This window comes from Phyllobates terribilis, unplaced genomic scaffold (assembly GCF_046119375.1).
Source record: "Phyllobates terribilis strain yellow unplaced genomic scaffold, ASM4611937v1 Scaffold_1__5_contigs__length_1240528914, whole genome shotgun sequence".
Lineage (NCBI taxonomy): Eukaryota > Metazoa > Chordata > Amphibia > Anura > Dendrobatidae > Phyllobates > Phyllobates terribilis.
In genome coordinates this window covers 1,150,188,836-1,150,203,261 of record NW_027362761.1, presented here as the reverse complement: position 1 = coordinate 1,150,203,261, position 14,426 = coordinate 1,150,188,836, and the positions used below count along the sequence as shown (strand labels likewise).

General features: G+C 44.2%; 1 protein-coding gene across 1 annotated transcript in view; it reads right to left on the bottom strand.

Annotated features, from left to right (window-relative positions):
- Positions 1–7,338: 7,338 nt before the first annotated feature.
- The window catches only part of STX18 (syntaxin 18), a 193,669-nt gene continuing 186,581 nt past the window's right edge, over positions 7,339–14,426 (bottom strand). The window contains exons 10-11 of the mRNA XM_073648398.1: positions 14,300–14,380; positions 7,339–7,567 (exon numbers count right to left, since the gene is read on the bottom strand). Of these exons, the coding sequence (XP_073504499.1) occupies positions 7,472–7,567; positions 14,300–14,380 (177 nt within the window). The 3' untranslated portion in view covers positions 7,339–7,471. The remainder of the gene's footprint in view (positions 7,568–14,299; positions 14,381–14,426) is intronic.

Sequence of the window (14,426 nt, the reverse complement as noted above, 5' to 3'; positions counted from 1 at the left end):
TCAATGGGAAAAAAATTCCTGCTGAAACGGTCATTTTCTGAACAATGTAATTATAAAAAGAAAACAATTTCACCCATTGTGCTCTCGAACATTTGCTGAGCGGCGGGGACACTCTTTACTCTGGAGTGCCTGGAAATGCGGAAAACATACCATTACCTGGTGACCATAACCCTGAGGAGCTGTCAGGATAGTATTTATAGTGAATTATGGACATGATTGTTACTATTCTGCACTTTTACGCGCGGTCGTGGATAGATCCTCGGTGTAGCACTAACCGGATGTGTAAATCATAAGTATATACATAAATGAACACACATATTCCACACCACAGACTATCACAGGTCACATTGATGTATCACACTTGCTGTTAAAGGGGAAGTACTCGGGAAATATTCGTAGTAACATAATTGGACATCACCTATAGGGAGTGAACACTGCAACTAAGGTGGGCACAAATTGACAGCCGATTCGCCGCCGTGGTCGAGACCTCTGATTCTTCTCCACACATTTTTATACGGAACTTCCGATCAGAAATTCCTGGTGGATTTTTTATTTTAAGAAAAGACACGTAAAGATGGTAGATATAGGGGCTAATTATTTTCAGCACGGGCTGTAAAGAAAACAAAACTCCGATAGTCCTCTCATCCAGTCCCTTCTGTCATCTGTGCCCAGTTTTTCTTAAAAACAGGTCTGGATGTAAATCCTAGTGTGCGCACGGTCTAAGGTGTCGGCTTGGATAATGGGAATCCAATAGTCATTTTATTGGCAAGCAGTTGGCCAATGTAAATATGTAGAAAAGTGTGGTCTTCTTAGTTCTAATAACCTATGCCAATACATTTCTGTGCCTCCATCATCTCTTAAGCTTTTATTGAATTGACTGTAATCTCATTCATATTGCTTCAACCCACAAAACTTCTGCATTCATCCTGTGTAGAGCTTGTACGGTTGGCAAATGGTCATGAAATAGCGACTGGAGGGCGATTTGTTATATTATAGCAGTGATTAGAGGCCCATGGATCATACAGTGGTGAGCGGAGGCCATTAGGGTCACATAATGATGGCTGATGAACCATGGAATGTACAATGGTGAGCGGAGGCCTTAGGATCACATAATAGTGGCTGATGGACCATATAATGGTGAGGTAAGGTTTGGTGGCTGATGGACCACAGATCATACAGTGGTAATTGGGGGCCTATGGGTCACATAATGGTGGCTGATGGACCATGGATCATACAATGGTGATTGGGAGCCTCTTGGTCACGTAATCGTGGCTGATGGACCATGGATCATACATTGGTGATTGGGGGGACCTATGGGTCACATAATGGTAACTTAAGGCCCATGGATCATACAGTTGCAATTGGGGGCCTATGGGACATAAATGGTAAGTGATGGTTCATGGATTATACAGTGGCGATTGTAGACCTAAAGGTCACATAATGGTAACTGAAGGACCAATGATCATTACATTATTGGGGGACTATGGGTCACATAATGGAAACTAAAGGCCCATGGATTATACAGTGGTGATTGGGGGCCTATGGGACATATAATGGTGAATGATGGCTCATGAATCATACAGTGGTGATTGGGGACCTAAAGGTCACATAATAGTAACTGAAGGCCCATGGATCATACAATGGTGATTGGAAGCCTAGGGATTAAAAAGCTTGATTGGAAGAGTATGGGTTAGAAAATGGGTCCCTATAACACTGAATGAAGTCCCATCCATTATAAACTGATGACAAGAGGCCGATGGTCCATGGATCATACAATGATGAATGGACGGATGAGTTATACTACAGTGATTTGAGACATATGGATTATTTCACTTTTACTGGATGCACATAGGTCATCCACTGGATATTTGAGGCTTATTGGTCATACAATGGTAACTGGAGGTAAATGAAAAGGCAATACCCTAATTTTCTTATCAAGAGCCTGATTCCCTAAAGTCCCTCCTTTTTTTTAGATGGGAATAATATGCATAATGGAATAAGTTTGGATCCACCAACAAACAAGAGATTCCTGCAGTAATTAGGTAGAATGTTATTTGGCAAATTCATATAAACCATAAGAATTAAGTCTCTTACGCCTGCATAAATATCTAGACACACAGGGCGCCCTCCTATAGTCGTTCTGGGTAGAACATAACACTCACGGTCTTGCGCGGTTACACGTCACTTGCACCACAACCACCACCACCACCATCATCCACATCTCGCCCTTCACCCCCTCTACACTAGTCTCCAGCTTGTCCGTTGATGACAATTAGTATTTTAGAGACTCTGAATGTTTGCCATTATTTTACATGCTGACCGAATGTTTTATTTTTTTCTCTTTTGCCGGTGAACACTTTGATTGTTCCATTCTTTATTATTAAATAAAATGTGAAAAAAATACATTTAATCTGTTTTTTATTACGATGCAAAACAAGTGATCATGTGATCTGTTCCAGCAGATCAGGTATAAATATCGCTCTGTCCGTACAGGTTCATATTGTGGTCGACTATGGGGGGAAAAAGTAGGAAAAAGGGCAATATACATGAGCTTAGCATTAGCAAGCGGCCCTGCCTGCGAGGGCCGACAGACACAATAGGTGACTGAGCAAGCTGCTCACATGATAGTTTAGGGTCAGCAGGATTTTACAATGGGGTAAGAAATGGTTTTTGGGCTACTTTTCATGGTAGTAGAGAATCTGCAGTTTCCGAATATGTGGCGTGTAGAAATCTTGAAAAAGATGATGGGAGGGCAGGGTAAGTATATAAAAGGAAAAAAATCACTAAAACATTGAGCGTGGGTTTAAGTTGGTATACGTGCAGCACATAAATGCATGTTCACATTAGCCATTATAGAAATAAAACCTAGAAGAAACAAAATGATCATAAACCCTGTTGTAAATAAATAAGTAAAAAAGCAAAAGTTCATTTAAATAACATAGGGTTCTTAGTAAACACTACTTTTGATCAAAAAAAGCATAAAAGTCATCCCACCACGACAAGGTGACCCTGTTCAGGATGGACTCTGTATGGAGGACTTTGTGGGGACCATTATATTGTATACTGGTTGGCCTGCAACTTTGTCCAAGTTATTCATTTTGACCCTCTGTATGTTTGAGTTTGACATCCGTGCTCTAGTGGGTTGTAGTCATGAGGTTACGTGAGAAGTTCTGACCCCAGGACCCTGTCTCTCCATGTTATGTCATTATCAGAATGTGTGGATTCTGGAAGTTTGTCACAATTCTATCAATTGTGTACTGGGAATGACCACACACGTTCCAATGTTTCGTATCAATACATCTCTCTTTATTGCAGAATACTTATAAAAAATAGATACTGAATAAGTAACCGTTCACATTTAACGGTGTTAGACATTTACGGTACTTTAGTAGTCTAATATGCTGCACAAGTTGTATTCTTCGAAGAAGCAGACTGTGGTGGTATTAGAGGACAATCTTCACTTTAGATTCTCTAAGAAATGTCACCAAACTTTCTCAGTGGGTTGCCATGCAGTTCACTAGTTAAGGTCCGAATGGATACGGACCTGGTTCTTATTCTTTTTCCTGGTGCACACTATATACTGATGACAAAATGAAAGAGGCTCTCTGCCTAAATTTAGTTTTACCAAAACCCCCACCCCCCCAAAAAAACTGGATTAATAAGACGGAAAAGGCTGGTGCATTATTGTAATGGAACATGATGCATCTTGTAAATCACCTAAGAAGGAACAAAGATTTTGTATTTTGAGAGATTCTAAGCTTTAAAGAAAAGACGTAATATCCTCAGGGAACCACCAGAAAGCATCAGCTCATATCCTTCAGTGCTTCATAGTCCTCTCTTCAAATAAGTTACTTTATGAAAGATACAGATGTTACATTAAGTGCCCTCGTTTTATCGTCCCCCGTAGATACATGGATAGTTAAAAAAAAAAAAAATCACTATATCCATAAAAAAGCCCTCCTTCTGACATTACAATTCAGCTCAGGGGTGGGGGGTGAAACATCTGAGTGGGCCCCTAACCAGGTAACCCTGATTACAACTACGGTGCCACACCCTAATCGTAGGTATCGGGGAACCTCAGCAGATGACTATGCAATAGTGAAAAATCTCTATACAAAGATTAACACCGATGTTACCCCCATACGGTGACCATATAGTGGTAGATACCAGTGCTGCAAAACACATAAGAGATTAGAGTACAGTTATAGATGGTGACTTACAGCTGACGTTCTTTCTGATGGAGTCCTTCACTTTTCCCATCTTTTCCATCTGGCCCAGACCGTCATGACAACTTCTCTAGCATCTCGTCTGCAGAGATTACAACACGGACACATATTACTTCTCACATTTCCTGCCACGTCCCCATCTATTCCCAACCTCCACAAACTCCTCATCCTGCTGATACCCCAATACTGAGCCGCTGCTGCCCTATGTGTCCCTATTACTGCAGCTGCTGTGCCGCACAAAAACAGGGATCCTCTTACTGCCCCACATAGTAATGCCGACCACTGAGCCCCTTTACATAGTAAAATGCCTAGTTTATGCCCTCTAGATGGTAAAACTGTCCCCTAGAAAATATTTAAGGAGTGGTCCAAAGACGAAAGTATTTTTTCTCCTAAATCCATATCTATTCAGTGCCGTAATCGAAGCTATTTTCTAATATACTTGCATTAAAAATTCCTTACCGGTCCATAACTACACAATCTAACAGCTATTCTATTTTTTCCCCCCCATTTCCTTTCTGATGACTATTTGTTTGAGAATCGCCGTGCATGCTGGGATACTGAAACAAAGCGCCATCAGGGGGCAGAGGCTGCTGTCACCGCAGCAACCCCTGCCCCCTCCATGAAATGAAGTGTCATCAGTGATGCTTGTTTCAGGGGCTGGGCTTCGACCTGCCCTGTCTTTGTGCAGATCGCACAGTGCGCAATCACAACGCATGCTCTGTTGTCAACTTAGATCAGTAGTAATTAGCCAGCACCAGAGCGGTGTCAAATTACCCAGCGTGCAGAGACCAGTGACATCACTTTTGGGGGACGGCACTGGTCTCTTGCCAGGTATTCTGACATCGCTCTGTTGCCGTCTTATTACTACAGAGCTGAGCAGACAACAGAGCGCGCGCTGTCATTGTGCACATCGCACAGGGGACAGAGACTAGCTCAGCCCCTGAAGCGAACGTTACTGATGAAGCTTCGTTTCAAGGAGGGGGGAGACGCTGCAGCAATGACCACAGTCTTAGCCCCCCGAATGATGTTTCATTTGAATATCCCAAGATGCACTGGGACTCTCAAACAAAGCATCATCAGAAAGGAAGTAGGGAAAAAAAACCAAAACAGTTAGATAGTGTATTTAGGGAAAGGTAGGGAATTTTTAATATAAGTATATTAGAAAAGAGATTAGATTATGTCAGTAAATAGATAGGGATTTAGGAGGAAAATTATTTTGCCTTCGGACCACCCCTTTAATGCCCTGTACAAGTGCCATAGAAAACTGGGCATTATTACTTTCTAGGGTAAAAATGTGGACCCTGTGTGTGCCTCTGACAGTGACAGTACTCTGAGAGCCCATTTAACATTTAATAATGTCCTCACTGCTCCCCCAAAACACAGCATAATGACCAAGTAGTCCTCACACTGTATAATGGCCCTCACATTAGCTCCCACAATACAAAATTGCCCCCACAGTAGCCCCCAAACTGTACAATGACCCTCACAGTACATCCCAAACCGTATTATGGCCCCCACAGTAGAAGCCCTCACAGTAGCCCCAAAACTGTACAATGGCCCCCACATTAGCTGCCACACTATATAATGGCCCCCAAACTGTGCAATGACCACCCGGAAGTACGCCTCAAATTGTACAATGGCCCCCACAGTGAGCTCCAAACCGCCAAACCTTACTGTGGCCCCCACATTTGTTGCCAGGATGTGTAATGGCTCCGATACTTTGGCTGCATGCCCACTATGCGTTTTTTTGCCGTGGAATTTCCGCAGGGAAAACGCTTAAAAAACGCTTGGTAATACATACCTCATGGTCCCCAATGATGATCCACATGTGCTGTGCACATGCTGAGGAAATTTCCGCTGCGGATTATCATTGCGGAAAAATACTCAGCATGTCCATTAATTTTGCGGACACGCAGCGTAATTTCTGCCACTGACTTGCTTTGAACCGCATAATATCCGCATGTATACATGTAGTCATGTGGATATTAAGCGATTCAATGTGCGGATGGTACCCGGGTCTGGAGAAGAGGAGACTCTCCTCCAGACCCGGGTACCATGGTACCTGTTAGAAAAAAGAATTTAAAATAAAAAATAAACATTATACTTACCTTCCGATGTCCCCCGGTCTTTTCTCCGCTGTGTCCGGTCTCTTGTACGGCTCGCGATGGTGTAAAAGGACCTTCCATGACGTCATTTAGTCATGTGACAGGTCACGCGACCGCTGAAGTCGGCGGTCACGTGACCTGTCACATGACTAAATGACGTCATGAAAGGTCCTTTCACACCACCGCGAGCCGTACAAGAGACCGGATGCAGCGGAGAAAAGACCGGGGGACATCAGTAGGTGAGTATGTTTTTATTTTTTACCATTTTTATTCTTTTTTTCAACTATTAACTTGGTCACACTATATAAATCCATGCCGGTTTTCCAAGTGATGCTAAAATCGCTTGGAAAGCGCTTGATAACCCGCATACAGAAATGCATGTGAAGAACGCTTCACAAACGCTTCTACCTGACAGGAAAAACGCATGTACAATCCGCATGCGTTTTTGCTGCGAGGGAGATGAGGAAAAAATATGCAGCATTTCTGCATCGTGGGCACATAGCCTTTCAGGGCCCCCCACAGAAGCCCCTACAACGTATGAGGGCCCCTACAGTCACACCACACGTTTTAACTGAAATAAAAAAAATCATATACTCACATAATCCAGGTTCTGACGTGTCCTCTGGGTGGACCAACTCGCTGTCATTGCAGAGGACATCAGAGTCTCGACACGGTGCGATGAGGTCACCGCGCCAGGTCCCCCGACGTCCGCACAGTGCTTCGGAGCTTCGGTCACTGAACAGAGAGCAGGGAGATCGTGTCTCCCTGCTCTACTGCAGATAACTATCGGTGTGCCGCGCACACCGATATAGTTAAGGGTAGCTTTAGCTCTGGGTGGTCCCCACAGAGTGCGAGGCCCAGGGTGACCGCACCCTCTGTCCCCCCCACGGTAGCTATGCTACTGTGAGCAGGCATTGTGTAAGCAGTGTGGCCACGTCTGGCCTTTCTGCAGGTAAAACAAACAGCTAAATATCTTCCAGTTAGTTGTAGACACCTCCACGACATCATTATCACAAGTGACATTTATTAACATATCCAGGTGAATGTTCAGGAGGGAGACGTATAACACATGTGGCATTTTCGCAGAGATTATACATTGTGAAATTATTCGGTTACGGCCGTACAGTTTCCATCCAGTCACTAACTATCATACCAGTCCAGGAACAGTAATGAAAATGAACACATCACTAGGAAGAAGAGGATCCATACCCGGAAGCCGGCATTATTCTTGATGGCCTGAAATGAAACATAATAGTGTAAAAATGAGATATAGAAGGCGATATAAACCAGCAGATACATATAACCACGTCGGACGAGTACCTCCAGTGAAATACTTAGAAACCTCTTCTGCATTTCAGTAACTTCAAGCTTCTAGCCCACAATGAGAAACAGATTCACTAAAGTCTTTACGCAAAGATCTGGCCAGAATTTGTTTGCGCGACACAACGTCTTACAAAAATTTTGCAACTTTTGGAGTTTATACAACAATTTTGACCAGCTCCGCCAAAATGGGCAGAGTCAAGGCGGGACAGAGAGTGGCGAAGTCCTGACGAGCTGTGGCATACCATACGCCACAAATCTTATTGCAGTCCCCGACTAGAGTAAGTTTTCTGGCAAGGTGCCATGCCACTTTTCAGACAAACCTGATTCATTTAGGGGCACACGCCACGTGAAGAATCAGTCGCCTCTGACTCCAGTATGTCCCCGTCATCCAGACTGGAGTGAAAACACCAGTTTTGAAGAATTGGGGCCTGTGTGCTTTATGCGCATTTTTAGCCTCACTTATTTGCAAAGTGCTCATGATATTCATTTCATTTTTGGTCAGAGAAGAAGACTTGAATTACTGTTGTCCTTTATGCTCTTAATGTCAAAGTCAGCTGCAAGAGTAGATAGAGATGTAGCCAAAATAACTTTCAATAGAAACTGATTGTGAACCTGCGGAGGGAAGTTGCCAGTTGATTAAGTCCTGTGATTACAGCAGCCACAGCACTTATTAAGGCAACAGGCGAGAGAGGAGGAATGTCAAGTGTAATACAAGCTAGCAAGCCTGACGGAAACAGTGGCCATGACTAGGCTATATTATTATTTTAGCGCCATTTATTCCATGGCGCTTTACATGTAAAAAAGGGCATATAAAAACAATTACAATAATCTTGAACAAAATGTGATGGCAACTGGTACAGGAGGAGCGAGGACCCTGCCCACAAGGGCTCACAATCTACAAGGGATGGGTGAGGATACAGTAGGTGAGGGTAGTGCTGGTCATGCAGTAATGTGGTGGAGCGGTGGTTACTGCAGGTTGTAGGCTTGTCGGAAGAGGTAGGTCTTCAGGTTTCTTTTGAAGGCTTCCATGGTAGGTGAGAGTCTGATGTGTTGGGGTAGAGAGTTCCAGAGTAGGGGGGAAGCACGGGAGAAATCTTGTATGTGATTGTGGGAAGAGGAGATAAGAGGGGAGTAGAGAAGGAGATCTTGTGAGGATCGGAGGTTGCGTGCAGGTGAGTACCGGGAGACTAGGTCACAGATGCATGGAGGAGACAGGCTGTGAATGGCTTTGCATGCCGTGGTTAAGGTTTTGAACTGGAGTCTCTAGGCAATGGGGAGCCAGTGAAGGGATTGACAGAGAGGAGAGGCCGGGGAATATCAGGTGGAGTAGTCGGGCAGCAGAGTTTAGGATAGATTGGAGGGGTCAGAGAGTGTTGGAAGGGAGGCCACAGAGCAGGAGGGTTGCAGTAGTCGAGGTAAGAGATGATGAGGGCATGCACCCGTATTTTTGCAGATTCATGGTTGAGGAATATCTCCCGGATCCGCACATTCCGTACAGAATAATGGGCCCCACATAGTCCTCCATACAGAATAATGGGCCCCACATAGTCCTCCATACAGAATAATGGGCCCCACATAGTCCTCCATACAGAATAATGGGCCCCACATAGTCCTCCATACAGAATAATGGGCCCCACATAGTCCTCCATACAGAATAATTGGCCCCACATAGTCCTCCATACAGAATAATTGGCCCCACATAGTCCTCCATACAGAATAATGGTTCTCACATAGTCCTCCATACAGAATAATGGACCCCACATAGTCCTCCATACAGAATAATGGGCCCCACATAGTCCTCCATACAGAATAATGGGCCCCACATAGTCCTCCATACAGAATAATGGGCCCCACATAGTCCTCCATACAGTATAATGGCTCCACATAGTCCTCCATACAGAATAATGACCCCACATAATCCTCCATACAGAATAATGGGCCCCACATAATCCTCCATACAGAATAATGGCCCCACATAGTCCTCCATACAGAATAATGGGCCCCACATTGTCCTCCATACAGAATAATGGGCTCCACATAGTCCTCCATACAGAATAATGGGCTCCACATAGTCCTCCATACAGAATAATGGGCCCCACATAGTCCTCCATACAGAATAATGGCTCCACATAGTCCTCCATACAGAATAATGGGCACCACATAGTCCTCCTTACAGAATAATGGGCCCCACATAGTCCTCCATACAGAATAATGGGCCCCACATAGTCCTCCATACAGAATAATGGGCCCCACATAGTCCTCCATACAGAATAATGGCTCCACATAGTCCTCCATACAGAATAATGGGCACCACATAGTCCTCCTTACAGAATAATGGGCCCCACATAGTCCTCCATACAGAATAATGGGCCCCACATAGTCCTCCATACAGAATAATGGGCCCCACATAGTCCTCCATACAGAATAATGGGCCCCACATAGTCCTCCATACAGAATAATGGCTCCACATAGTCCTCCATACAGAATAATGGCTCCACATAGTCCTCCATACAGAATAATGGGCACCACATAGTCCTCCATACAGTATAATGGCTCCACATAGTCCTCCATACAGTATAATGGCTCCACATAGTCCTCCATACAGAATAATGGGCCCCACATAGTCCTCCATACAGAATAATGGGCACCACATAGTCCTCCATACAGAATAATGGGCACCACATAGTCCTCCATACAGAATAATGGGCACCACATAGTCCTCCTTACAGAATAATGGGCCCCACATAGTCCTCCATACAGAATAATTGGCCCCACATAGTCCTCCATACAGAATAATTGGCCCCACATAGTCCTCCATACAGAATAATGGTTCTCACATAGTCCTCCATACAGAATAATGGACCCCACATAGTCCTCCATACAGAATAATGGGCCCCACATAGTCCTCCATACAGAATAATGGGCCCCACATAGTCCTCCATACAGAATAATGGGCCCCACATAGTCCTCCATACAGTATAATGGCTCCACATAGTCCTCCATACAGAATAATGACCCCACATAATCCTCCATACAGAATAATGGGCCCCACATAATCCTCCATACAGAATAATGGCCCCACATAGTCCTCCATACAGAATAATGGGCCCCACATTGTCCTCCATACAGAATAATGGGCTCCACATAGTCCTCCATACAGAATAATGGGCTCCACATAGTCCTCCATACAGAATAATGGGCCCCACATAGTCCTCCATACAGAATAATGGCTCCACATAGTCCTCCATACAGAATAATGGGCACCACATAGTCCTCCTTACAGAATAATGGGCCCCACATAGTCCTCCATACAGAATAATGGGCCCCACATAGTCCTCCATACAGAATAATGGGCCCCACATAGTCCTCCATACAGAATAATGGCTCCACATAGTCCTCCATACAGAATAATGGGCACCACATAGTCCTCCTTACAGAATAATGGGCCCCACATAGTCCTCCATACAGAATAATGGGCCCCACATAGTCCTCCATACAGAATAATGGGCCCCACATAGTCCTCCATACAGAATAATGGGCCCCACATAGTCCTCCATACAGAATAATTTTAAAACTTTAGAACACCCCTATAAAAGGACATGCTTTTGCAAAAACTATATATTTATATATACACAATATACCAGAAAACATTTTTCCTTACAAAAGAATTTCCAGCTTAGAATAATGGCATTATTTTTGCGGTCTGGTCTTGTAGTCAGGTGGTCCCTCTTGCTGAGGTGCGTAGAGTTAGGCCTCTCCTCTCTGAGTGGCAATGAAGTGAACAGCCCATGACAGTGACGGAGCCGGTTTCTCGCCCTAGAGATTTGTAGCGTGCTGCCGTATCTTCACAGCCCTGATGGCTGCAGACAGCTGTCATCTTCACAGTCGACTCATCCATCAAATTCGCACCCTCCGTTCACTGCTCTTCTATTAATTCAGTAGATGCTTTCAGGAAAAGCGTGATTGAAATCCCACTAATTAATTGCAGAGGATTTATTTCAGTCTCACAAGAAAGTGATAAGGTACTTTTAACCTAATTTAAACTCTGCAGGGGTGGCATGTGTCGCCTATCCAGGAAAATCCACCGAGAAGAGCCGGGCGTGACCTCAAGGAGAACTCGGAAACCATGAGTAATGACTAAACTGCCATTATACGCAGACTGGCAGATATACAAGATGGGAGTAAAAGGAGAAGGAAGAAGGTCCCCAGTGGGGAAATGTCAGGGCAGATCAGACCATACTGACACAAACAGTCACTAGTCTATATTACACTGAACGCCTGCTGCTATCAGAGTGCAGACAGTCGGGTGGTCTAGCATAAAACATGAGACTTTCCCACGCACTTGACCGTTACATCCACAAGAATATTCACCAGTGTAGTAATGCACCTGGACAAGTTTACTATAGCATGCTCACTTGTGCAATACATTCAAGGTTACAACAGCGCTCAGCTATTTCCAACAGTGCCATATATACCCATTCAAAAGTCCCAGTGGTCAGACCACCAGTGATCAGAAAGGTATCTACTTTTTTGGTATAATGGATGGGTGGCTAGGCATTTATCCTGACTGTGGCCACTGCCAGGCAATGTTCTGTTGGCAAACACGATATCCTGACATTCATGTGGACATTACTTTGACACAAAGCACATACCTAGATACCAGAGATGCCTAGGTAGAAAGAGGCTGCTCACGCTGCTGTCCACCCTGTTTATCTGATCTAATTCTGGAGATACCAGGAGTGCTGATGTAAGAAAAGGCTGCTCACACTGCTATTCACCATATCTATCTGATCTAATTCTGGAGATACCAGAAGTGCTGATGTAAGAAGAGGCTGCTCACACTGCTATTCACCATATCTATCTGATCTAATTCTGGAGATACCAGAAGTGCTGATGTAAGAAGAGGCTGCTCACACTGCTATTCACCATATCTATCTGATCTAATTCTGGAGATACCAGAAGTGCTGATGTAAGAAGAGGCTGCTCACACTGCTATTCACCATATCTATCTGATCTAATTCTGGAGATACCAGAAGTGCTGATGTAAGAAGAGGCTGCTCACACTGCTATTCACCATATCTATCTGATCTAATTCTGGAGATACCAGAAGTGCTGATGTAAGAAGAGGCTGCTCACACTGCTATTCACCATGTCTATCTGATCTAATACTGGAGATTCCAGGGGTGCTGATGTAAGAAGAGGCTGCTCACACTGCAGTCCGCATTTTCTATCTGATCTGACACTGGCCATACCAGGGGTGGTGAGGTAAAAAGAGGATGCTCACACTGTTGTACACTTTGTCCATCTGATCTAATACTGGAGACACCAGGGATGCTGAGGTAAGAAGAGGCTGCTCACACTGCTGTGCACCATGTCTATCTGACCTAATACTGGAGTTACCAGGAGTGCTGAGGTAAGAAGAGGCTACTCACACTGCTGTGCACCATGTCTATCTGATCTAATACTGGAGATACCAGGGGTGCTGAGGTAAGAAGAGGCTGCTCACACTGCTGTTCACCATGTCTATCTGATCAAATACTGTAGATACCAGAGATGCCGAGGTAAGAAGAGGCAGCTCACACTGTTGTACTTGATCCAATACTGCAGATACCAGGAGTGGTGAAGAAAGAAGAGGCTGCTCACACTGCTGTCCACCCTATCTTATCTAATACTTGAGATACCAGGGGTTCAAAGGTAAGAAGAGACTGCTCACACTGCTAACCACCCTTGTCTATCTGAGCTAATACTGGAGATACCAAGGATGCTGAGGTAAAAAGAAGCCTCCCACACTTTTGTCCACTCAGTCTTTCTGACGGACAGTACATGATATAGTTTTTCTGCAGGTCACAGCAGTGGAGCTCCCACTGCACATGCTCACAGGCATCTGTCCTAACATTCAAGGACAGGTTTCTGTCAGAATAACAAGGTTATTTTAATTCTATAGCGATTGTTTTCCTAAACGATTGTGATTTGCTAATAAAAAGTCTAAGGAATTAGAATGACATTTCCTTTAGTTATTTTTTTTTTCTATTCCCACAGAACCTCTATAAAGGATCTGCTGTGAAAGTTTTCGTACCGGATATCACAGATATTGTCCCAGATATCACAGAACACCTTCAAAGGTTTAGGAGCTGTGCCGATATCACAAGGGAGGTTACACAATTTTCGGAAACATTGATTTTTTTTTCCTTGTTATATGAAAATAAGAATTAACAAGACAGAAGAATCCCATCCTATAATAATGAACTTTTCAGAAGTTTGATATCATCAATCTATGGGGAATCGTCAAGGCCATTGCTCATCATGGCGGTGTTCGTGTAGGTGCCGGCAATCAGTGCTGGAGCCAGTGTAGCATGTTGTGTAACGTGTAGAATAATTTATGTTCTCGGAAGCGTGCGTCCTACACGCATACACACAGCGAACACTAGTTTGTACATAATGCAGTTCTGAGAAAGAAACACCGTTCGCGATGACTACTGAGAAATGTGTGAATAGAGGATTAATGGTTTATTACTCCGAGCTGCCGTGTGACAAGTGGGAGACGGCAACACATCAAACACACTCGTCATCTTCCCCTCCCCCCGCCACTTCCAGACACAAACATAATTACAGCTCGGAGGATGACTTTTGGCCCGAGAATATTACCTCTCGTATGTCTTCGTTTCCTTCCTTGATATTTTCCGTGGCGCCCACCACAAGCTGATGGATGTTGTCAATATCTGTTTCCTGCCGGATGAGAAGAAGAGAAGTAACTATTAACCCCTGAGATGTC